A 27,500-nucleotide genomic window follows, 5' to 3' on the forward strand; every position below is an offset into this window, starting at 1 on the left:
TAATAGTGTTCATAACTCATCTCTAATAACTGATTTATTTTCTCTTTGTCATGATGACAGTAAATAATATTAGACTAGATATTCTTCAAGACACTTCTATACAGCTTAAAGTGACATTTAAAGGCTTCACTAGGGTAATTAGGGTAACTAGGCAGGTTAGGGTAATTAGGCAAGTCATTGTATAATGATGGTTTGTTCTGTAGACTATCGAGAAAAATATATAGCTTAAAGGGACTAATAATATTGACCTTAAAATGGTGTTTAAAAAATGAAAAACTGCTTTTATCCTAGCCGCAATAAAACAAATCAGACTTTCTCCAGAAGAAAAAGCATTATCAGACACACTGTGAAAATTTCCTCAATCTGTTCAACATCATCTGAGGGATATTTTAAAAAGAAGACACGGCTGCTCTTGTACATCCACACTAATAAAGACATGTTTGATTGTGTTTCTATTCTCAGTTTTGCAGTGAAGCTGTCGGTGCGCACGTTTGCTCACAGCGGCGTTCTGTTCTACATGGCGAACACAAACCAGCAGGATTACGCAGTTCTGCAGCTGCAGGCCGGACGACTGCATCTGTCCTGTGACCTGGGCAAAGGAGCGGCCAGCGCCACGCTCAAAAACACCATCAGTGATGGACGCTGGCACACGGTCAGTTCAGCAGCACACACATTCAAACACACTGCACTCCTAAATCAAGAAGCATTATCCAGACATGCAGAAAATATAGTCTTGTTTTCAGAAATAATGAGTCAAAATGAAGAGAGCTTTACATGATCAGGGTGTCCACGGGGAAATTTAGGGCCCTTAAAAAGTCTTGACTGCTGTTTTACAGGGTATTAAATCTTGTATCCGGATGCTAAAGTTCTGCCTGAATTTAATCGTTGAATATTAAGATGCTCAAACAAATCCTGCTAGATGTGACGTCACGCTGCTGTGTTTACTGCAGTAACCAGGCAAACACTGTTACTCCTGCTGTTGTAAAACTGGATTAACATTTTTATTCAGTATATAAATATAGTTTTAGGTAAGGATTCGCTTCTTGCCATCAGTATTTAGTGAATATACTGCAAGTTAAAATGCCGGCAATGTTATTGATTGAAACCTGAAGTGGTGATGAGGTCTCAAAGAGTCTTAAAAATGGTCTGAAAAGGTGTTGAATGTCAATCTCTGATTCCAGTATATACTCTGAGTAAAACAAGCAAAGTAATCTGACAATAGAGGAAGCAGAATAATCTTGTCTTCGCTTTGAAATAGAATTATTTCGCTTTCCCCATTGGCAGATTATTTTGCTTGTTTTAAGATTAAATTCACTTAATTTAGACTCACATACCTGTCAACATTGGGATGTGAAAATAAGGCATTAAGGAATTACCATGAAACACAAATGACTAGATATGTTTTTTTGGAGCTGTTCTATTGTAAATAAACAGTTAAATGGTCAGTAATATGTTTTATTATTATTATTTACAAAAGAAAAAATAAGCAGTAGGTCTATACACTAACAGCAAATACATTAGCAAACAGTTCAGCTTATTAAAATGAATAGCTGTTATAATGAAACCGGGTCAAGCTATCAAATCTCATTAGCCGTTTCTCCACTGTATAACCTACACATTCTGATTAAAGAGCAACTAATGAATCTCATTTAATTGGATTTTTCGTTTGATTACATTAAATAACAGGTGTCACTTTATGAATACACAGATCTAACGTTATAATGAAAGCATTCGATTGCTTGTTCATGCTCATTTAGGATAAAATTAGTTGTGTTTGGGAAAAAAACCCACCAAGATCGACATCTTTAGATGTTATTATTATTAATTATCTGTATATGTCTGTTTAAACACGCACCCAAAACCCAGACTTTTGCTCCGCTTTAAATCGCATGTGCAGAATCAGTTTGAGAAACATCATGTGTTCATCACTATGGAGCGCGTCAGCTGACAGTCACGCACCGCTATATGACTGTATTGAGGATTGCATATGAAGGGGAGTCGGCACCTGTAATGAAAAGGAAAGGAAATCCCGCCGTTTTTATATTTATTTCTAAGTGTTTTTATGCCTATATAAAGCGAAAACACAGAACAGACTCGCATTTACGAGCAGGGGCGGCCCCTGGTGTTCCGGTGGTATGGGTTGCGTATAGGCAGGATCGGCTCTTTAATGTTTATTTGCCACCCTTCAGAGAAATACTGAAAATACAGGAGAAATACCTTTACGGGATGATAGCGGGATAGAACTGTAAAATACGGGAGAATCCCAGGAAAAATGGAAGGGTCGACAGGTATTTTTGAAAACAAGACTATATTTTATTCTTGTCTAGAAAATGCTTCTTTATTTAAGAACCTGTAGATATTTGGATTAGAAACAAGACTAAAACTCTAAGTAAGAAAAGCATTTTTTGCAGTGCATGACCATATGCTAAATAAGAAATAATGTTTCGAAATGAACCATGATTATATGCTAATTAACAGCAGAGGAAATCAGCTTTCCTCAAAAGATTGGAGATGTTTTGGAGGCTTTAGAAGATCATTCCACCACTGAGGAATGGAGAAATGAAAGGTTCTGGAAAAAACACAGGCATGTGTGAATAATGAATAACAGTGTGTGTGTGTGTGTGTGTGTGTGTGTGTGTGTGTGTGTGTGTGTGTGTGTGTGTGTGTGTGTGTGTGTGTGTGTGTGTGTGTGTGTGTGTGTGTGTGTGTGTGTGTGTGTGTGTGTGTGTGTGTGTGTGTGTGTGTGTGTGTGTGTGTGTGTGTGTGTGTGTGTGTGTGTTTGTGTGTGTGTTCAGGTGAAGGCCGAGTTCAGTAAGAAGACTGTTGTGGTCAGTGTGGACGGGATTGAATCTGACCACATCTCCACTAAAGGACACACACTAGACGTCGAGGGGAAGTTGTACGTCGGTGGACTTCCTCCCACATACACCGCCAAGAGAATCGGAAACGTAAGTATTTTAATTATTATGTATTATTATATTTTATATTTAATAATTGTATTATTATTAACATAATTAAACATCTATCATTTCTCCCTCAATGAAAGAAGGAATGCACAATATATCATCATATCCTAATGAGCTAATCAGTGCTCATTTTAATGTTATTGTTTTTGGTTTAATAACAATATTAGGCTGATATCTGTAAACTGATCAATTCTACTGCTCTCACTTTGCATGCTTGCTGCCCACATCTGCTTTATTGTTTTATTGGCATTCAGATTTTGGTTAATGTTCAGTTACTTTATTTTTGTGTCATGCAGTGTGTTTTATCCATGTTAAATAAATTTGCTCATAAAAAATAGTTGATTAATAAAGTTCAGAGATCAAAATCCTTTCTGAAGTGAAGATTGAAAAATAAAATCAGTTTATTTCTAGAGCACATTTCATACACAATGGCCATTCAAAGTAATTTACATGAACAAAAACTGATTAAAACAGAATAAAAGGCTTTAAAAGAATGAAAGTTTAAAGGAAACAACAGAAGTATAGTGGCATTCTGTCTGCCTCTGGTTATCAGTTATTGATATGGGTTATGTATTCCTCATCAGTGCGCCCCTCACAGTGCTTTGCTGTGTTGTGTCCTCAGGTGACCCACAGTGTGGCGGCGTGTGTGCAGGACCTGACGTTTAACGGTGTCCCAATGAACCTGAATAATCCGCTGTCATCTCACGCCACCGGTTTCTGCTTCAGCAACGCTCAGGACGGCACGTTCTTCAACGGCAGCGGATACGCAGCTTTCAGTAAGCAGAGTTCATGTTGAACACCAGGCGGAAATCTCAGCGAACACTGAAATTAAAAACACTATCAAAACCAATTTTGTTACTTGAAACACAATTGATTTTTATTTAAATGTAAAAAAAATCTAAATAAAAATGAACGTAAATATTTTTATAAAGATTTATATTTACACAGAAATATTTCTATTTACTTCAACTTCATTCATTTTCTTTTGGGTTTAGTCTTTTTATTAATCCAAGGTCGCCACAGCGGAATGAACCGCCAACTTCAAAAATCAAACCACTTTTAGTGTCACATCATTTGATTTTTGAAGTTGGCGGTTCATTCCGCTGTGGCGACCCTGGATCAATAAAGGGACTAAACTGAAAAGAAAAATTAATGAAGTTGAAGTAAATGGAAATATTACTGTGTAAATATAAATCTTATCCAGCATATGTATTACACAGCAGATGCCCTTCCAGCTGCAACCCATCACTGGGAAACACCTATACACACTTATGCGCACACATACATACACTATGGCCAATTTAGCCAACCCAATTCCCCTGTACCACATGTGTTTGGACTGTGGGGGAAACCGGAGCACTCGGAGGAAACCCACACAAACGCAGGGAGAACATGCAAACTCCACACAGAAACACCAACTGAGCCAGCCGAGACTCGAACCAGCGACCTTCTTGCTGTGAGGACACAGCACTACCTACTGTGCCACTGTGTTGCGCTTACTTGAACTTGATGTACTATGTATTCCTATTAAAAAACTAATGCACCCTCCCTGCCTACAGGGTCTCCATGGGAGGAGATATTTAAACTGAATGTTCATATGAGTGGGGTCATGTCTATGATATATGCAATCATCTTGTCAAAGGATAACTCTCATAACATTAAAGCTATCAGCGCCTGGAAGAGGAACTTGGCTTAGAGTTTGAAGAGTGCAGTATTAGACAGTGTGCGCACCTCCACTTCATGCGCTACACTGAGTGTTGTACATTTTAACTAGTAACAAAATTAAAATAAAAATTGATAATAATATACATAATATGAGGAGCTTTCTGATGTGTAAAATTAAGCAGATCAATCTTATATTACTGATAAATAACATATGCATATTAATCAGGGCGGTAAAATACATATTTATTAAACAATCCAGTTTACACAATAGACACTTCTTGATTCTGTAATCGTATTACTTTTCACAAATAGATCATCATAGAAAATCAGCAGCTGACCTATCTAAATTAACAGGGGTAAAATTACATAACTCTGTTCATTGAATGGAGACAGTACACTTTATAGACAGTAAACTAATGAAAGAAGAGAATTAGACATGCCGTGCTTTCATTCAAAATAAGAGTGCTTTCAGATCTTGAATGTGTGTGTGTGTGTGTGTGTGTGTGTGTTTTCCTGCAGTGAAAGAGGGCTATAATGTGGGCTCAGACGTGACGGTGAGTCTGGAGTTTCGCTCCACGGCGCCGGATGGTGTTTTATTAGGAATCAGCAGCACTAAAGTGGACGCCATCGGCCTGGAGCTGCTCAACGGACAGGTCAGTGTTCGCTCTACAGTGTCCAATAAACAGCGTTCCCACCACGGGTCATTCATTTCTGGAGGTTTAAAAGGTTTTTCCACACATTGAAAGTCAGGAAATTTGTGTTTTTATTTATTTTTATTTTTTCAAAATCATTTTTGTTTGTCATTTTACATTTTTGTTTGTCGCATTAAATTTTAGTATCCATTTATCAAAATGCAATTTTTTTCTAAAAACGTAAAGTAGATCCAGCAGGTTTTTATCTCAGAATTAAGTTTATCAGCCCGATTATCAGTATTAATAAAAATTAATGATCATGATCAATAAACACACACTAATGGTGTTGAATAACGTGTTTCTCCTCATCTCAGGTGGTGTTTAATGTGAATAACGGTGCGGGCCGCATCTCGGTGAGCAGCAGGAGCAGCGTGTCCATGTGTGACGGACGCTGGCGCACTCTAGTGGCCAAAAAGCAGAAGCACAGCTTGAGTTTAACGGTGGACGGCGTGACGGTGAACACGGAAAACCCGCACTCCTCCTCCACATCCGCAGAGACCAAAAACCCCATATATGTGGGAGGACATCCAGGTACTGCTCCAGAATACTGCGCGCATCTGTAGCTCTGACTGGAGAACTGATCCAATTGAGGCTTGTTAAATCAAAAACTTTGGTTGTAGACTTATTTTTCGCTCAATAGCTGAAAGTAAATTTCACTAAATATATTTATCTATGTACTGTATATAAAAAAGAGGTATTTAAAACATTTAATTTAGATTGTTTACTGATGATTTTAAAATAAACTCTTGTTATTATAGTATTTTTGAGTGTGTTCTGTGATACTAAACAACATTACAATAACAAAAATATAGTTAAAAATAATACTATAACACTAATAGAATTTTTAAAAATTGTATTTATAATAACAATAATTAATTTTAACATCATCAGTAAACAGATATTGACACACCAATAAAAACAACCACAAATGACAAATTAAGAATATTTAAACTATAAATTAAATTAAAATATTCTATAAAATAGTCTGTTTAGCAGTACTATTTAGCTAATTATTTCCATTACATTATACATGCATGTATTATTTATGTATATCATTATTATTATAAGTAAACATTAAATTTTAATTGTACTGATTTTTAAATAAATGACTTTTAAATTATTAAATTTGATTATTTTAAATGGGTAAATTATTACTATTAATATTATTTCCGTGTCATATTATATATATGTCATATATTCTTATTATATATTAAATATTTGTGGTAGTTTTATAAAAAATAAAATTTAGATTAATAATTTTATTACATAATACATTTATATTTTATTATTATTATTATTATGTAAACATTAAATTTTAATTGTTCTCTGATATCCCTGATGATTTTTAAATTAAATACTTTTTAAATTATTAGAGTATATTAAATTAGTAAATTATTACTATAATAGTATTTTAAATATTTTATATTATTATTTTTTCAGATTTTTAAGTCAATTTCTAATTCTAATTTTCTTATTATATTAGTATTATTATATATTAGTGGCATTTTAATAACATCACTCTTTAGATATTAATTTAGTTAATAATGACATGACGCATTTCTGCATTATTTATGTATATTACTAGTATTATTATTTCCACACAGTCATCTGTTCTTCACAGAAAGAACAATATCAGCATGACTGTGTCAGAGCATTTGATGTGTTATCGCTGACTGACAGTGTGTGTGTGTGTGTGTGTTCTCTCTCTCAGCGGATGTAAAGCAGAATTGTCTGAGCGTCAGGCAGTCGTTTCGTGGCTGTATGAGGAATCTGCGAGTGTTTAAGGGTCACATCACCGATGTGCTGGACTTCAGCTCTGCATTCACACTCCTGCACGTTTCCCCTCACTCCTGCCCTGCGTAAACACACACAACAGCTGTACCTGTAGAGATATCAGCCCTCCTGTGTGTTTACGGCTCACTAATGACACATTTTACCAGCAGAAACTAAATATATCAGTGATTTTACCTTCAGCTCTGGGGACAAAATCTGTTTTCATGAAGACTGAACACATTCAGGAGACACACTACTGCAACTGTCAGAACACAACTACTGGCGCACACTGACACACACACACACACACACACACAGTTCAACATACACCTCCCAAATACATGCACACTTTGCAACACACAAATGCACACTCTAACACACATCTCCCCAAACACAAACACATGCACACACAAACACACACACATGCACATTGCAACATGCACACTCAAACACACACACACACACACACACACACACACCAACGCGCTCCAACACATGCACATTCCAAAACACACACCCAAAAATACACACTTCAACACACACACACACACAACCACCAAACACACACACACCCCTAAACATGCACACTTCAACACACACACAACCACCAAACACACACACACACCTAAACATGCACACTTCAACACACACACAACCACCAAACACACACACACACACCCCCCTAAACATGCACACTTCAATACACACACAACCACCAAACACACACACACACACACATCCCTAAACATGCACACTTCAACACACACACAACCACCAAACACACACACACACCTAAACATGCACACTTCAACACACACACAACCACCAAACACACACACACACACACACCCCTAAACATGCACACTTCAACACACACACACACACACCTAAACATGCACACTTCAATACACACACAACCGCCAAACACACACACACCACTAAAAATGCACACTTCAACACACACACAACCACCAAACACACACACACACACACACACACACCCCTAAACATGCACACTTCAATACACACAACCACCAAACACACACACACACACACACACACACCACCAAACATGCACACTTCAACACACACACACACACCCACCCCTGAACATGCACACTTCAACACACACGAGTGTTGTCTACTGAGTGAACACTGATAATATACTGCACACTGATGAGGGAACACACAATCATTTACAGTGTGTGTGTGTGTGTGTGTGTGTGTGTGTGTGTGTGTGTGTGTGTGTGTGTGTGTGTGTGTGATGAAGATCAGCTTGTTTCTTCTTCTCTTTAGTGAAGACTTCTAGAATAGAATAATCCAGACTTGTTAGACAGTTTACACTTGAGTCCTGTTAATAAAATACAGCTTGTTTCTTAGTCGAGAGTTTAACATCTCCGCCTCATCAACATTCTTCCTCTATCTGGAACATTCCTGAACGCTGATATCCAAACAAACACAAACAAACACACACACACACACACACACACACACACACACACACACAGGTCAGCTAGTGAAATGCTGTGCAGGTAAACCTCACTCCTCTGACCTCCTTGGTAGAGCAACCGACTCCCATGCGGAAAGTCGCCGGTTGGATCCCAGCTCAGAGACAAATCTACACACACAGACAAATCTTGCATAACAATGGGGATTTCATGTGCTTTAATGGCATTCTTTCCTCATGGCCTGCTGTTGCACTCAGTATTACAGCACAGACAGTAGCTCAGTGGTAGATTTCTCACATCCGGCATCATGACATGGCTATTTGTTCTTCTTAATACTCATGTTTGACACATTTCGGTTTCAGTGAAACTGAAAATAAAACATGTTCTCATGGCTTTAAATAATGTAAAGATGCACATTCTCAGTATGATTACACACATTCAGCATGACAAACAACAAAAAGACTTCCACGAGGAAACAAATCCAGTATAAACGTCATAAAAAAGTCATAAAAAAATCAACAAACAGTAAAATCAGCCTCCAAATGAAGTAAAAAAATCAGAAAAATCAGAGCATCAGAGATCATTGGCAGAGAAGATGACGAGTTATAAAGTAAAACTGTGCATAAATGTCCTTCACAAGTCATTTGGCTTCATTCCATCTCGCATAAGTGTCACGTTGTTCATAAATATGAATAATCCGGAAGTCCTTCATTAATCCCGTTAGTGTTTGATGACGATGGCGTTAATATTCATCTGGTTTAATTAGAGGTAATAATCCCCCGTGCAGATCAGCGGACAAGAACAGCTCATAATTCACAACAAGATCACTGGTCTTTAAATTGTGTAAATAATAAACTGGAGGAATTAATGGAGAATTAAACACAAATTCACAGTATTAAAAACAAAATCTACATCTTAACAATAAAAACTGAACTTAAACATTCTCCATTTCAGTAAATCACACACTAATAATAATGCACATAATCTGAGATATCTTCTCCTTTCATAAATAATAATGTGATTTTGGTGTGATTACAGTCCGCTCTTGTTCTTCACAGGGTTTGTAGTGTTTTAATTCCCACGGCTTCATCTCAGACATGCAGCGCATATAAACAATACAAAAGAATTATGCTACAGCTGGATAAATTAGTGCTATAAATATGTTATGTACATGCTATTTTTGTGTTTTTACACTGGCTAAAGTGATGAAACATGCGCTCTCACACACACACACACACACACAGGCTCAATGACCAGCATTGAGCATCTCAGTGTGAATCCTAATAAGACCTGAGGGTCTCTGGGTTTGAGTAAACACGTGTGTGTTCAGTGCGTCTCAGGTTTTCACTTTAACACCCATTGACAGTAAGGATTAGCGTGGTAAACGTCTAGTAGATATGCGTCTGGATCCAGGCAGCGCTCGCCTGCAGTCAACAAAAACAAACGATTAATACATCATTTACACACCGTGATATACACTGAAATATTTCTGTATTAGGGCTGCATGATATTGGAAAATCTGACATTGCGATAGTTTATTTTGCTGTAATATGAATATAATCTCGCCAGATGATTTGAGTAGCTCTATTGGGACTGAAGATTTAATTAAATTAGATCGACTGGGATGATCAAGTCTTTTTCTATGCAGCGTGTTTGCATATAATAAATTACCATCCTATATAACATAATATTTATAACACAATAGAACAAAAAATTAAATTAAATTAATTTATAATAAATAAAAATAACAAAGTAAATTTAAAAAAACATGGTCATCATTCTATGAATAAAATATATAACAATATATTTATATTTTAGTATTTAATAATATTAAAATATAATGTAATATAATATTAAATATAATATTTAATCTAATCCTGCGATGTCACTATTGCGGATACACACATTGCGAAATCGATGCTCAAACGATATATTGTTTAACCCTAATCTGCAAATTATCACTTGTAGCTATAACTTTGACTTGGCATATATTGTAATATTAAAAATAACGAACCTGCGTGTGGAAAAGACGCGATATGTGAATGGCCCGCTGCTATGGTTAATCCAGAGTGCGTATTAGCCTTGGTGTAGCTGTAAGCTCGGAACTGTTAACTTACGCACAGGTGGCGTAACTTTGTTTAGTTGTAGCAGTTTTATTCTGTGCAACAGAAATATGGCATTGAGAAGCTTTTATGATTAAGTGTACAAATGTTATCAGCTGTTAGCGCCATTCGCTTAATGTCAGGTGACTCACGCTCTGCGCTGCCTTCAACTGCAGCTCGTACTATATTGAACAGACGCACGTAACTTCATAAATAAAGCGGCCGTTTTTTCGACTTAACTAAGATTATTTTTGATGTTTTGGTCACACTATTTGGAGGGCCGGATCAAATTGCCTCGTGGGCCAAGTTGAATAGCCCTGTACTACGAAGACGATATTTTCGCGTGTATGTAACATAGTAAACAATGTAACCAATACGTCTCCGGAAGAAACGGTGACGTAAGCAACTGAATAACCATCCATAATTCAACACTGAACGCGCTCTATGGGATGTTTTTCAATTCACCCTTACCTTTCATAATAAATGTACAGTAATGAATGCGTGAGTGTTTTATTACGTTACTAACTACAGTTTGTACTTTTTCTCTAGCGCACATACATTGTTTATAAAAATGTAATATTGGCTAAATGTTAACTAATACTTTTAATGTGCGTTTCACAATAAACTTTTTCTTACAATAAATTATTCTGCTAGGTTTACGCCACGTGTAAGATTGCGTCACTCCCTCTAAATTAATCGCGGGATATTTTTTGACTTAGTTTGGATTGAACTTTTTAACTTGAGCAGAAGACGTGACTGTGGCAAATGCAGAAATTCGCATCTATTTACACGTTTATCTGTTCTTTTTACACATTTATCACGTTAATCTACTTGCGTGAATACTTAAAAGTTGCATTCGGTGTTAAAAATGTACATTATTTACTATACATTATTATTTACATGTATTGTTAATCTTCAATAAATTAGATTTACTGTTAATAAATAAAACACATCATGTGACTCTTTGATGCTATCTTAGTTGACAGATATCGAAATATAATGTCGATGATTTGCTTGCGATATATCGTCTGTCTCAGAACTTCTGTTATTATATCACTATTGTCGACAAAATATTGTGATAGTATTGTATTGTAAGTTAACCTGTGATTCACACCCCTAGTATTGCTTTATCGTAAATGTATCGTATGTAATAATATTGCGCTCACCGATGTTTCCTCCGACCTCGAACAGAAGCTGTTTCTGTCGTCGACCGCCACTCCGCGATCCATGTCTGCAAACACATTCACTGGTTAACGTAGGTTATATGATGGTATACGTTAAACCATGGTGTTTTTCGTTCACTAACCCTTTCTCTGTGTCAAAATGCGCAGTGATGTCTCTGGCTTTCATATCAGTGCTCAGCTGAATCGCCATTGAAACTTTGGCGTGAAGCGGCGCATGAACTCTGATGACCCCGTCACGAAGATCCTTCACCTGAGAGAAAATGTGAATTATTATTAATACTGTTGATAAATCAGGCAGTTATTGTGATAGCCTGTTTCTGCTATGGAATAAAAACGTAAATGCAACCTTGTTTGTCATTTTAGCTTAATTTAATCGCAAGATAGCAAGACATCAAATAGGAAATGCAATAAGTCTTATAATATCACTTCCTCCAGAATTGTTTATATAAAGTTTTTCTACCGTTTTACTTAAGAATTGTGAGATAAAACTATTTTGTTGAATTAATTGCCATAATTGTGAGATCCAAAATTTGGGAACACCTTTTGAGTTGTTTTATTTTTATGTTGAAAACATTAAGTTCTGTGCATCTATTAACTTAATAATAGTTTTATGAATGGAACCCTTCCTTATTTAAGTACACCTTACTAGTACCGGGTCGGACCCCTTTGCCTTCAGAACTCCCTTAATTCTTGCTGGCAGAGATTCAACTAACGAGCAGCTGGTCAGGTGTACCTAATAAAGTGGCCGGTGAGTGTGTATAGCTGAGAATAAGTGAATGGAAGTGTTTAATTTGTGGTTTATTCGAAAATAACAACAACAGTTTTATGTTTTCCATGTTCCAATGTTTGTTTAAAACCCACCAAAAAGCCTCATATTACAAACAGGCTCATTACATTGGTGCTCGGTCTTCACACACTACAGTCAATATCTGTATTATTTATTTTTAAACCTGGTGCGTTTTAAAATGCGTTTCACTTCCTGTTCTTGCTTCATCCATTAAAATAATAATCATATTACGATTTAATCAATTATGACCTTTCATTTTTTTTGTAACGCTAATGAAAGTCTATGAAAGGCGCGCGTTTCTCGCGGCACAACACCGGCCCTCCTTTTGGGACTGTTCACCGTTTCTGTAACACTCCGCTAGCAGATTCGCGCCAAAATGAATACGAATAAGTCACGCATTAATTCGGATTATATTTAAAAAGCGATTGATTAAAGACGAAAACAAGGCGTTCACAACAGATACAGTCATTAAAAGATCAACAATCTCACAAGGCTCATCGGCGACTGAGTTTTATCCCACTGAATATTATACGAATATAATATTCATATATAATATATGAATATTAAATCACCTGGAGGACGTTATAACCTCTAAATACACCACATTCAGCAGGAAACGGACCTTTCTGAAGAAGGAAAACACTACAGACAAACGCAGGTATGTTAGGTTAATCACTTTCTTTCTCTTATGATGGATAATCCGACTCATACTGACTGATTTAAGAGATGTTTAGTGGCCGTTTCACACAAAACGTGCTCGAGTGACGCAAAAGATAACGCTTAATACCGTGTTAATAACCTTTATAACGCGTCTGGGGAACTGAGTATTTATTGACGTCAATGAATAACCGCTGAACCTTTATGAACAGCATGTGAAAATGTGCTTTCAGACGCAGAGATGAGCTGTAGTCAAATATATCTGAATAAATAAATAAGTATGTTTAAGAATCTATAATAACGTACTGGTGTGGTATAGTAGTTTTTATCATTAGATAGCAGTCTACTCATTAAATGCTAAAAACCTATTCAATAGATTTGATTTGATGCTATAACATAGTACTTATTAAGTGCGTACTTCACCGGTTATATCAATACTGCTGCCTAGTATGCCAGTTATAACACTCTATCTATATTATTTTGATATAATCAGAAATGTTAGTAGGCCTGCTGGTAAAAATATTCTGGAAGTAAAACGTTAATAATGTATGTTCAGGTTTTGGTTCATAATCATGAATCAACATCTGTCGTTTTTCTGCAAAATAATTGCAATATGAAGACAATGTTACCTCAGATGACTTACTATATGCAGTCATTAAATAAGTTGATCTTCTTTATTTTACTAAAAAATATTTAAATTGACTTGATGATATTGCATTTAGTGCTGTTTTACAGTTAATCACAAAATAAGTTTGCATTTACATAATTTTGTGAGTATGTATATTATGTATATTTAGACACAACCTTGTATAAATGTATATAGGCTAAATGTATATATTTATCTATAAAATATAACAATATTATATATAATATCAATATACATGTAAATATTTTTAAAATGTATGTGTGTGTGCATTTTGATATGAGCAATTCCAGCGTTATGGATGTGACATATGCAGTAAAAACTCAAAACATAAATTCGCATAGAAAGTATGTTAACATCATATCGAAATGTTTGTTTATATTTTCCAGAACAACTGACCACAGAGTTAAGAAACCAGAAAAAATATCCATCTGTAAACATGTTTTGTACTTTAAATGAGGAAAATAAACAAGCGTTATGGATGTGACAAAAAAGTCTGCGGGTTTACAGTATACAACATAATTCTGTGAATTAAACTGCACAACCCAAAAGAAAGAATGATAATCAAAAGGAGAAGAGTTCTCTATAAAACAAAACTGGTTGATTTTTATTGAATATTTTCACATTTATGAGGAAAAAGTGTCATTATGGATGTGACATCTCTTCGTTATGGATGTGACCAATGTGAAATGGCCACTGGTGTGACTTTGGTAAATCAAATAGAATAGTTAGACAACACTGACAGATGCATTTTTGAGTATTTCTAAAGCACTGAAAAATACTTGCTTACCCAAAAAACTTAGAAATAGGTTCCGTATTTTGGTGAAATACATATGCATATATATATATATATATATATATATATATATATATATATATATATATATATATATATATATAATATAAATGTACATACACATATGTAAATACAAACTTATTTTGTATGCGATTATTCTTGATTAATAATTGAAAATCACAGTTTTTTGTGCATTATACGTAATAATTGTACACGCACAGATATTATGCAAATACAGGTTTCATTTTGTGTGCAATAGTTGTATCATTGTGATTAAGTATTAGCCCCCTCATCTGACGATTAAATCCTACGATCACTCACTTCACTGCGCTCGCGGTCCTTCCACCGACTCAAAAGTCCACGTTTGCTCCTCTCGAAGCTCAGAGATTTCTTGGCCATCGCAGCATCGTTCATTTTTCTCACTTGATTGATGAGAAAACACGGAACCTGTGCATGCAAAAACACAGAAAACGACAATAAACATGATGATCAACAGCAAACCGCTTACACGAGTCAGCTGAAACGCCTCATTAATGACAGTTTAAAGCAGTTTGTTTGCTGTTTTTGTCTTATTAGTGCAGTATAATCAGTGTGCACTGACACTGCAGTCCTCTTTTCCTTTTCTTCATGTGTTCAGAATAATGAGAATACCTCCATCATGGCAGAAATGCAAGCCAGAGCCGTCCTGCTTTCTGTTTCTGTATTCTCTCATCCAGTGCCGGATTCAACATGACGATGTTCATTGTAGATCAGCTATTTCATTTTTAAAAGCTAATTAACTCAACTAAAGGTAACGCATCAGCTCATTCTTTACTTAGAAAGGACATATTAGTACTTACCTGTGGTTACCTGTAATGCGCTACACCCAACACTGCCCAAAAACCAAACTGAACCATGAGACAGAAGTCTGTGTTGCTGGACCCATAATGTAGCCGCTCACCGTCCACAGCAGGTCCTGATGACTGATGAGGGTGCACACTATCTGAGCAGCAGCCAAGGCGCTCTTCACCTCCTCCTGTTTGGCGTTTTTCCCTATGTAAGTGAAGAGATTTGGGGCCACGATCATAGAGACGTTCCACACATTCATGCGGTTCTTCTCCTCGCACGCCACCACTTTCCTCAGGAACTCCAGCAGAGCCTGAAACAAACACCAGCGCAAACATTACAAGCTTTATTTCACTACTGCTGACATTATGCTCTCATTCACACTGGAGGACAGGGTTGCCAAGTCTACGTTTTTTTCAGCAATGCTTTATTAGAGTTTTTGTCTCGTTTGTAATCCAAATATGGGGACGCAGTGGCGCAGTAGGTAGTGCTGTCACCTCACAGCAAGAAGGTCGCTGGTTCAAGCCTCGGCTGGGTCAGTTGGTGTTTCTGTGTGGAGTTTGCATGTTCTCCCTGCGTTCGCGTGGGTTTCCTCCGGGTGCTCCGGTTTCCCCCACAGTCAAACACATGCAGTACAGGTGAATTGGGTAGGCTAAATTGTCTGTAGTGTATGAGTGTAGATGAGTGTTTCCCAGAGATGGATTGCAGCTGGAAAAACATGCTGGATAAGTTGGCGGTTCATTCCGCTGTGGTGACCCCAGATTAATAAAGGGACTAAGCCAAACAGAAAATGAATGAATGAAATCCAAATATCTCAGAATTATAGTCAAAACATCTTGTTTTTGACATAAGATTATTCTCTTCCTCCATTGTCAGATTCTTTTACTTGTTTTAAGGAAAAAACTCGCTTCATTTTGACTGATTATGTCTAAAAATAAGACTATATTTTATCTTATCTAGAGAATGCTTCTTGATGTAAGAGTTTTTAGATATTTAGTCTTGTAAAAGACACAAACTTTAAGCAAGGCAAGCATGTAAAATGCAGACTCAAATATGGGTCTAAAACATAAAGGGGATAAAAACAAATCTGCAGATTTTGGCCCACACAGATTCCATGTGGGTCTGGTCATTGTGCTGGTTATTTGTTGTGAAAACCTGGCAACCCTGCAGGACACCTTCCCTTTCCATCCAGCCATTCGCTCTGTACTGAGGGGTTATTCCTTCATTCCCTGCAGTCGAACCTGTGACCCGCATCTGTGCTGATTTCAGCTGATTTCAGCACGTCACACACACACATTCAGCCGAATCAGCGCTGAATTTACACATGAGAATATGGGCAGCAAACATGACGTCAAACAGCCCTGAATCTCCCTCTCAGGTGTGTGTGTGTGTGTGTGTGTGTGTGTGTGTGTGTGTGTGTCATAAATTAATGCCACTCGTCTGACCGGTTCAGCAACTTCAGCTCACAGTACGCTCATTTAAACACTCCACAAACACACATTAGTCAGCTCTATAAACACATTCCAGAAGCTTCTGCTGCTTTATTTACAGCCAGTTACAAACACTGCAAAACCCTGACCTTACACTGCGCAAAACATCATGTGAAAACACTATACAACAGATATATCAACAGTTGAGGTCAGAATTATGTATATTTTCCCCCAATTTCTGTTTCTAAACGTATAGTTTGTTCTGTAGACAATTCAAAACCCATATCGCTTATGGCAGGGGTGTCCAAACTCAGTCCTGGAGGGCCGGTGTCCTGCAAAGTTTAGTTCCAACCCCAATCAGACACACCTGGGCTAGCTAATCAAGCTCTTAGTAGACTTTCTAGAAACATCCTTGCTGGTGTGTTGAGGCAAGCTGGAGCTAAAATCTGCAGGACACCGACCCACCAGGACTGAGTTTGGACACCCCTGGCTTATGGGGTGTAATGGATCACAACCCAGGTTTCGGAACCAATTTTTTATTGGTAGATTAATCCTAAATTTATAACAGTTTCAATGAGATGGCCTCTCACGCCATTCAAATCACATATATGAAAGCATTTAGACTTGATGTGGGGATGTGGTGGGTTTCTTAGTTTATTAAGGGTGTTTTCTATCACTACTTGTTTAGTCTGCATTCAGTGTAAGCTGCACGATTAATCAGTAAAAGATCAGGATCTCAACACCCACGCAACATCAATAGTAAATGATGCTGATTTGCATATGTTATTCATTCTAAGAGATTCAGTCTTTGGTCTTTTGAGTTAGTGATGAAGTGACAGTCAAATAACACAGCAGTGCTGGGAGAACAGTTTGTAGTTTATAACACCACTGATGTTTATGGTAAAGATTAAAATCACCGTCATGCATTTCACTTGACGCTCAAAAATGAAAGTTGTAGGCAGCAATTACATTATTTAATCAGCAGGTGGCAACAACCAGCCGTCAAAAATATGCCCCTGAATAATTCTTCAACATTGATCATCCAGCAATGAAACATGAAGATTAATGAGTGAATAACTGAATCATTAATGAAGATGAGACTAAAAATAAATCTGGGCTGTCCTATGTATAGTGTTAGATTTCAACATTTAGAGTTATCAGCTACAGCAGTAGGATAACAGTGAATTTTCCCAGCACTGAATATTTTACTATTTATTTTTATTCAGCTGATTATTTCTTCATTTTATTTGTAATAAAACTACAAGTTCTCAGTTTTGTTTGTTAAAACCAAAGGTTTGCTGAAATGCTGTTTCTGAAATAAATGGAAAGTAAATTACATTAGCAATAACTAAGCCCACACAGAATCTGCACGCACAGAAATCCGCAGATTTTTAGCCCATCATTAAGTCTATGTATTTACTAGTGTAGATTTATATTTATTTAGTTTTTAAATGACTTTCAGTAACATTACTGATTCATATGAAAGTGTTCATTTGATTTATTGACAATACAGTTTGTGCAGTGATATTTTCTGTTTTTTATTAGAGATTTCATATGAGAGACTTGCTTTGTTTACCAAATAAGTAGATCTAGATAGTTTGCATTGTAAACATTAAATCAAAGTTAAAAAGCTAATATTTTCCATTTAATTAATTAACTTTTTAGTTACAACAATCCCAAAATAATTCCGCATAAATCTGCAGATTTTTTACAATATTCTGTTTGGCCTTAGTAATAACCGTTTTTGGATGGGATGAAAACTAAAAAAACTATTATGTGATCCGAACGTGAGATCTGTGATCCGTTACACCGCTTTAAGGTACTTAATAAAAAACCTAATAAAAACTAACTGTGATCCGTTACTTATCACTTAAGGCAGGGGTTCCCAAACTTTCCAGGCCGCGACCCCCAAAATGTCAATGCCAGTGACTCGCGACCCCCAATATCCTCTGAGGTGGTTATAAATACAGAAACCTTGCATGCAATGGCGCACACACACCAATGGACCCAAGTCTATTCTTCTTTTAATTTTTTTAATGTATGAGAGCTGGAAATGGGCCACAAAGTTTAACCGGGTGTTATGAATTCTGCTGCATCTGACGCTATTGCTGTGTCTTTAATACAATGTAATTACCCCAGGGGTTGCAATCCAATAGAAGTAGTAACTATAAGCTACTATAGTAACTATATATGGTATAAACGACAATTTTTTCTCTTCAGAAGGTTATTGATAAAATATGGTAATTCTTATGGTTTAATAAAAATAAATAGATTTTTGGAAACCACCAGGCGACCCCCCTTCATTGTCCCGCGACCCCTCGAAGGTACCTAATATTATTGACCTTAAAATGGGTTTAAAACAATTAAAAACAGCTTTTATTCTAGCCAAAATAAATCAAATAAGCCTTTCTTTAGAAGAACAAATATAAGAGAAAATAATGTGAACAATTCCTTTCTCTATATATTTATATACAGTTGAAGTCAGAATTATTCGCCCCCCTGAATTATTTATTTTTTTCCCCCAATTTCTGTTTAGCGGAGAGCAGATTTCTCCAGCACATTTCTAATCATAATAGTGTTAATAACTCATCTCTAATAACTGATTTATTTTCTCTTTGTCATGATGACAGTAAATAATATTAGTCTAGATATTCTTCAAGACACTTCTATACAGCTTAAAGTGACATTTAAAGGCTTTACTAGGGTAATTAGGGTAACTAGGCAGGTTAGGGTAATTAGGAAAGTTATTGTATAACGATGGTTTGTTCTGGAGACTATCAGAAACAAATATAGCTTAAAGGGGTGAATAATATTGACCTTAAAATGGTGTTTAAAAAATTAAAAACTGCTTTTATTCTAGCCGAAATAAAACAAATCAGACTTTCTCCAGAAGAACAAATATTATCAGACATACTGTGAACATTTCCTCATCATCTGAAAAATATATTAAAAAATACAAATTCATAGGGGGCGAATAATTCTGACGTCAACTGTATATTAATTGTTTTATACATATTTATTCTGTAATATTTAACTGTGAAGCATCCTGTGGAAAATGTTATGGTAACAGAGAGCTCTGTGAGGGGTCAGCTCAGTTATGATCAGCACTGAATACACAGCCATGTATATCTGCTGAGTTTTCCTGCTGATCTTCAGAGGTGTGTGTGTGAGATGAACAGACCTTCAGTGTGTCTCTGTTGGGTTCTGGAAGGATCATGATGAGCAGATGAAGAGCCTGAATCTGGTATTTGGGAGATGAAATTCCTGATAAACAGACAGACAGATAAACAGGTGAGTGTGTGGCGTGGGACAGGCAGTGATGGAGAGACCTGTTGACCTTATTCTGCGATGTAGAAGTAAAAGCTTTTTTTGTGATTGCTTTAGAATGTCATACTGAGTTTCCTATGGAGAAATGACTAGGAATAAATAGTGTTTTGTCAAAAATAAAAAACTAGATTACTCTGCTTCCCCCATTGTCAGAGTATTCTGCTTGTTTAAAGGAAAAACTCTTCATTTTGATTCATTCCTAAAAACAGGACATGTTGTGTTTGTCTATATAATGCTTCTTGATTTAAGAATGTTGAAATATTTGGACTAGAAACAAGACAACAAATGTGATTACAAATGCATCTTTTGTAGTGTGGGACCTACATATTTAGGCAAAAGAGTCCAGATCTGAGTTTTTTCTGTACAGTTTAGACTCACTCTGAAGAGCCGTGAAGGCCGGCATGTTCAGTTTGGTCAGTAACGGGTACGGTAGCTCACGGATGAACATCTTCAGCAAAGCCGCAGCGTCGTTCTGGTGCACCTGATCCCAGTCGAAGCGATCATCATAGAAGTGCAGGTCCAGCTCCTGACGCAGTTGCTGTCGAGCAAAAACACACAAGATTATTATTATTATTAAACACACACTCTATTATTCATTCATTCATTTCCCTTCAGCTCAGTCCCTAATTCATCAGGGGCCACTGCAGTGGAATGAACCGAAGTATTCTTTACCTTGACTCTGACTGCTGATCCTGGAACCCGCAGAATACCCTCAGTCTGTAACCCGGTCTGCTCCAGCTTAGCCAAGAGCTGAAAACACAAACACACACGCATGAGATGCTCATTAGCACAGCTTTCTGGACATATACTGCCATAATGTCATTCTTTCTGGACATTTGCTATAGTTAAACAATTACAAGTAAATACGGTACCACTGAGAATTTCAGGTTATCAGGTTTTCATACTTTCCATTGTTTTAAGTTATTTACTATGATTACACCATTTTTCATCTTTCTGGTATATTTACAACGGCAAAATTGTGTTTTTTTAAAGGTTTACCATGAAAACAGTTTTCGGTATTTTAACTATGGTAACCATGTTTATGGGACATTCACCATAGTAACATCATATTTTGGGGACATTTACTATGGTAATGCCATACTTTTCTGAAGTTTACCATAGTAACACAGTATTTTAAGGACATTTACTATGGTAATGCCATGTTTTTCTGATGTTTACCATAGTAACACCATGTTTTTAGACATTTACTATGGTAATGCCATGTTTTTCTGATGTTCACCATGGTAACAGCATATTTTGTGTACATTTACTATGGTAATGCCATGTTTTTCTGATGTTCACCATAGTAACACCATATTTTGTGGACATTTACTATGGTAATGCCATGTTTTTTCTGATGTTTACCATAGTAACACCATGTTTTTAGACATTTACTCTGATAATGCCATGTTTATTCTGATGTTTACCATAGTAACACCATATTTTGTGGACATTTACTATGGTAATGCCATGTTTTTTCTGATGTTTACCATAGTAACACCATGTTCTTAGACATTTACTATAGTAATGCCATGTTTTTCTGATGTTCACCATGGTAACACCATATTTTGTGGAAATTTACTATGTAAATGCCATGTTTTTCTGATGTTCACCATAGTAACACCATATTTTGTGGACATTTACTCTGGCAATGCCATGTTTTTCCTGATGTTCACCATGGTAACACCATATTTTGTGGACATTTACTATGGTAATGCCATGTTTTTCTGATGTTCACCATAGTAACACCATATTTTGTGGACATTTACTCTGGCAATGCCATGTTTTTTCTGATGTTTACCATAGTAACACCATGTTTTTAGACATTTACTATAGTAATGCCATGTTTTTCTGATGTTCACCATGGTAACACCATATTTTGTGGAAATTTACTATGTAAATGCCATGTTTTTCTGATGTTCACCATAGTAACACCATATTTTGTGGACATTTACTCTGGCAATGCCATGTTTTTCCTGATGTTCACCATGGTAACACCATATTTTGTGGACATTTACTCTGGCAATGCCATGTTTTTTCTGATGTTTACCATAGTAACACCATGTTTTTAGACATTTACTATAGTAATGCCATGTTTTTCTGATGTTCACCATGGTAACACCATATTTTGTGGAAATTTACTATGTAAATGCCATGTTTTTCTGATGTTCACCATAGTAACACCATATTTTGTGGACATTTACTCTGGCAATGCCATGTTTTTCCTGATGTTCACCATGGTAACACCATATTTTGTGGACATTTACTATGGTAATGCCATGTTTTTCTGATGTTCACCATAGTAACACCATATTTTGTGGACATTTACTATGGTAATGCCATGTTTTTTCTGATGTTTACCATAGTAACACCATGTTTTTAGACATTTACTATAGTAATGCCATGTTTTTCTGATGTTCACCATGGTAACACCATATTTTGTGGAAATTTACTATGTAAATGCCATGTTTTTCTGATGTTCACCATAGTAACACCATATTTTGTGGACATTTACTCTGGCAATGCCATGTTTTTCCTGATGTTCACCATGGTAACACCATATTTTGTGGACATTTACTATGGTAATGCCATGTTTTTCTGATGTTCACCATAGTAACACCATATTTTGTGGACATTTACTCTGGCAATGCCATGTTTTTCTGATGTTCACCATAGTAACACCATATTTTGTGGACATTTACTATAGTAATGCCATGTTTTTCTGATGTTCACCATGGTAACACCATATTTTGTGGACATTTACTCTGGTAATGCCATGTTTTTTCTGATGTTCACCATAGTAACACTATGTTTTTGGACATTCACTATGGCAATGTTTTTATTTAGACATTTACTATAGTAACACCATGTTTCCCTCTGAGTGATCGGATTCATTACAATGTTTTAATCCACATTTCCACAGTAAATCTTTCAAGCACTGAAGGAGTGCAACAATAAATGGCCTCGATCGCTTAACTAAAACACACACACAAACACACACACACACATCGAGGTGGTGTAAAAGAAAGCAGAGCACTTCTGGCCTCCGCCTTTGTTTTGTGGAAAAGCCTTCGTAACGGAGCCGAGCGTGGGCCGGCGGGTCAGGAGAATCTGAGATAAAGTGGCGTCCGAGGATACGGGAGGATCTGAGAAATGCTGACGGGGAACTTTCCAGAAGAACTGGCACTCGCAATCTCCATCGCAACCTTCCTGTTTCACAGCTAACAACCCAAGAGAGAAAAACTGAGCAAAATACCTTCTTGAAAAACAGAGGAATTCTCGATCCAGGGTATATCTTCCGGTCATTTTGCAGCAGCGTCAACAGAGGAACGCCGAAGATCCCAGTATCTGTAGGAAAACGTAACAATTTGCGTAACAAGCAGTTGGACAGGTGTACCTAATAAAGTGGCCAGTGAGTGTATACCACAATGTGTACATGCGCTATAGGGGAATTTGTGAACTAAATTTAGCTGGAAGGGGATCCGCTGTGTAAAACACATGCTGGAATAGTTGGCAGTTCATTCCACTGTGGTGACCTCTGATAAATATGTGACTAAGCCAAAGGAAAATGAATGAATGAATCAATGATTTTGATTTGAATATTTTATTTTACGCTGATATCATTCCAATTATTAGTCAAAATTCAAGCATTTTAAGGGAGCCGATTCTCTGGCTTTACTGTGCAGCATGCGGTTCCTCTTCATCTCGATGCCCAGTATATCAGCTGCTGTTTGTCATGTTAGGAAAACATTTAATGACGCTTGGGAATAAATGATGCACGGCTGTTATTCTGAGGACGATTCCACAGACATGACACGGTTAAAAAACTAAACATGATTGGTTGGTTAACCTGTCAAATAACACAGTGGGCGGGGCTTGACGATTCAAGGCAGCCACAGCTCCTTCAGCTGTCCATCTGAGCTCTGGCTTTGTAAGAGTATTGGGTAGAATTAGCAATGTAAAATAAGCCTCACCTCTGGCTTTAACCGGCATCACTCGGTTTCTCCTGAGCTCGATGCCCAGATTGCCGTAGAAAGTGGTGAGCTCGATCAGAGAGATGTAGCCGATCTTCCTCATGTCGTCTGACGACAGATCCATCACTCGTGTGGTTCCCTGTCTGGGCTTTACTACCTGAAAACACTGAGGAGAAAACCACAAACCTCATTACACAGCACTGTCTGAGCTCTACATGCTTTCAGCAAACACTGCCAGGAAAACAGCCTTTATATGGAGACACTGCAATACATAATCCCTGACTTTGAGCTTTACCCTGATTTTAGACCAAATATCAAATCATTCTGAAATCAAGAAGCACTTTAGATAGACAAGCAACACATATTGTCTTGTTTTTAGAAATAATGAGTGGAAATGAAGTGAGATTTTCCTTAAAACAAGCAAAATAATCTGCCAGAGGAGTAATATCGACTTATTTCAAACCGAAAACATATAAAACAATTCAATTTCCCTCATTGTCAGATTATTTAGCTTGTTTTAATTAAAAACTCATTTCATTTTGACTCATTATTTCTGAAAACAAGACTATATTTTGTGCTTGTCTAGAAAATGCTTCTTGATTTAAGATTTTTTTGATATTTAGACTAGAAATGAGACAAAAACTGTGGGTAAGAAAAGCATTATTGCAGTGCAACACCTATAGAAATGATCAGAAATATTTATTGTGACGACCCCAGGATTTCAGTATGGATGTGGCAGATCCTGATTGGGTGCCTGGTTGCTCACCAGTTGGTTCAGAGCATATAAATGCAAGTGTATGCTAGCTTCTGGAGGACGGTGTGGCTACGGGCCGTCCTCGTGTCAAGACCATCTCTTGATTTCTGCAATGGTTTTGTTTAACATTATTTATTTGTGTAGTTAAAGTAGTTATTTTCTTTATTTTCCCCTAGACATTTGTTTATTTGTTGATTTTGTAGTTCTATTTAGTTTTATATATGATAAATAAGCTGCATATACATTCTTTTGTTGTCCGAACTCTTTTATGTTGAACGAGGGGGTCATAACATTATTAATCATCAGATCCTGCTGTTGTTGTAATTTCTGATGTATTCTGAACACTGCAGACTGCAGTGATGATGCTGAAAATACAGATATACATCACTGATGTACTGGAAACATGCCTTTTAACTTGTTTCTACTACAAATATAAAAAAATTCAATATATAGACCATTTTGAAGAATATTTGTACTAAAACAAAGGTGCCAGCATATTTCCTGATGTACATTTTTAATTTCTACAGATGCTGAGAATCCCAAAAGAGCCACATATTGATAAATAATGTTATGACATCTATTTTAATAGTAAGTTATGCTTGAATTGCCTCACTACAGTTATAAACTATCCCCTGCTCATCCGTTTGCACTGGCTGCCAGTTGCTGCTCGCATCAAATTCAAAGCTCTGATGTTTGCCAACAAAGTGACTTCTTGCTTTGCTCCTTCTTATCTGCTCTCACTTCTGCAGATGTATGTGCCCTCCAGAAACTTGCCTTCTGTGAATGAACGTCGCCTCGTGGTTCCATCCCAAAGAGGGAAGAAATCACTTTCGCAAACGCACACGTTTAATCTGCCCAGTTGGTGGAATGAACTCCCTAACTGCATCAGAACGGCAGAGTCACTCGCTACTTTCAAGAAACGACTAAAAACTCAACTATTTAGTCTCCGCTACACTTCCTAATCTGCAATTGCCTCTCTGGATATACCACTAACTGTACTAAACAAAATAATAATAATAAAATATTACTAATACTTTCCTTCTTAGACTTTACAGACCTGAAACTTGCCTATAGCACTTCTTCATTGTTGCTCTTATAGTTGTGTAAATTGCTTCCTTGTCCTCATTTGTAAGTCGCTTTGGATAAAAGCATCTGCTAAATGTAAATGTAAACACATTGAAATTGTCTATACGGTGTGTGCAAGCCCAGTCCTGGAGGACCGATGTTCTGCAAACTTTAGCTCCAACTGAATCAGACACACTTGTGCCAGCTAATCAAGCTCTTACTAGGCTAATGGCTGATGTTTCTAAAAACATCAGTGAGCAGGTGTGTCAAGGCAAGTTGGAGCTAAAATCTGTAGGACATCGGCCCTCCAGGACCGAGTTTAGGCACCCCTGGTCTATATATACTCAGCAGGCACAGGGCATCAACATGACGTCAGATTGACGTTGTACCCTTATGTCATAGTGATGTTCGCTTTTTGTTTGGAAATCAAAATCAGACATCAGAATCCAACATCAGACCAACATCACTGTCCAACATAAAATCAACCAAACATCAACGCCTGATGATGTTACAGCTTGACGTTGTGTGGATGTTAGCACTATGACGTCTATCAGATGTTGGATGTTGCCATACCTGATGAATAATAGTATTTGACGTCAATATAACCGGGTTTAACATGTTGACTCGATATTGGATTTTCGTCACTTTCCAACACAACCCAAAATCATCGTCATTTCACATCGCTGTTGGACATCAAAATAACGTTGTTCTTAGACGCTGGCTAGACATTGGATTTTGGCCACCTGACGTCACATCCTAAATCTAACCTAATATTAACATCTTATGATGTGGGCCTGCTGGGTATATACATTTTAATAATAAATTATACAGTAGACAAGTAAACAATTGTTTTGTTTCAGAAATAATGAGTCAAATTAAGTGAATTTTGAAAAAACAATTACAAACTGAAAACAAAGTTATTATCACATTGGCACATTTGAAAGTAAAAAAATGTAAGTTTGACTCGTTATTTATGAAAACAGAACTATTGTAAATGCCATCAGTGTTTTGTCCACTAAAGATTACTTCCACTATTTTTACGAACTACAACTCCCAGAACTCTTTGTGCCCATCAAACCCTGCAACAGCTGACAATAATCCGAACACACACAGACACAGCCGTAGCTCATGATGGACTGATTAGTAGGAATATATTAGGGTTTTCACAATACCATCAATTCAGACCCCGATACTATACCCCAAAGTATCACGATACCAAATAGTAAAGCGATACTGTTTTACTTCATAACTCAAATCTACGAAATAAAGCACATTTTCAGAAATACTAACACTAATAATTTTATTTGTCATAATACTTAAATTCAGTTCAGAATTCCCTTATTATTGAAGACTTTCTCTGTTTTTTGCATTTACTGTGACTTCATTGTTGCTATTGCATAAATAAAAAATAA

General features: G+C 36.7%; 2 protein-coding genes across 4 annotated transcripts in view; one reads left to right on the plus strand and one right to left on the minus strand.

The window, feature by feature from the left end:
• lama1 (laminin, alpha 1) overlaps nt 1-7,411 on the plus strand; it is a gene marked incomplete in the record, with an annotated part of 89,484 nt that extends 82,073 nt beyond the window's left edge. Inside the window, 6 exon segments of the mRNA NM_001034986.1 lie at nt 463-652; nt 2,796-2,948; nt 3,589-3,742; nt 5,151-5,284; nt 5,638-5,854; nt 7,035-7,411. Coding sequence (NP_001030158.1) covers nt 463-652; nt 2,796-2,948; nt 3,589-3,742; nt 5,151-5,284; nt 5,638-5,854; nt 7,035-7,186 — 1,000 coding nt within the window.
• A 1,335-nt stretch (nt 7,412-8,746) lies between these two features.
• The window catches only part of arhgap28 (Rho GTPase activating protein 28), a 46,230-nt gene continuing 27,476 nt past the window's right edge, over nt 8,747-27,500 (minus strand). For 2 of the 3 annotated variants that reach the window (XM_087308558.1, XM_087308559.1), the window contains exons 6-15: nt 24,270-24,435; nt 23,552-23,643; nt 20,968-21,045; nt 20,674-20,833; nt 20,150-20,232; nt 15,654-15,851; nt 15,035-15,160; nt 11,953-12,080; nt 11,813-11,877; nt 8,747-9,968 (exon numbers count right to left, since the gene is read on the minus strand). In XM_087308558.1, the coding sequence (XP_087164684.1) occupies nt 9,889-9,968; nt 11,813-11,877; nt 11,953-12,080; nt 15,035-15,160; nt 15,654-15,851; nt 20,150-20,232; nt 20,674-20,833; nt 20,968-21,045; nt 23,552-23,643; nt 24,270-24,435 (1,176 nt within the window). In that variant the 3' untranslated portion in view covers nt 8,747-9,888. 3 annotated transcript variants of the gene reach the window in all.

Source organism: Danio rerio, chromosome 24 (genome assembly GCF_052040795.2).
Source record: "Danio rerio strain M-AB ecotype USA chromosome 24, GRCz13ab, whole genome shotgun sequence".
In the NCBI taxonomy this organism is placed as follows: Eukaryota; Metazoa; Chordata; class Actinopteri; order Cypriniformes; family Danionidae; genus Danio; species Danio rerio.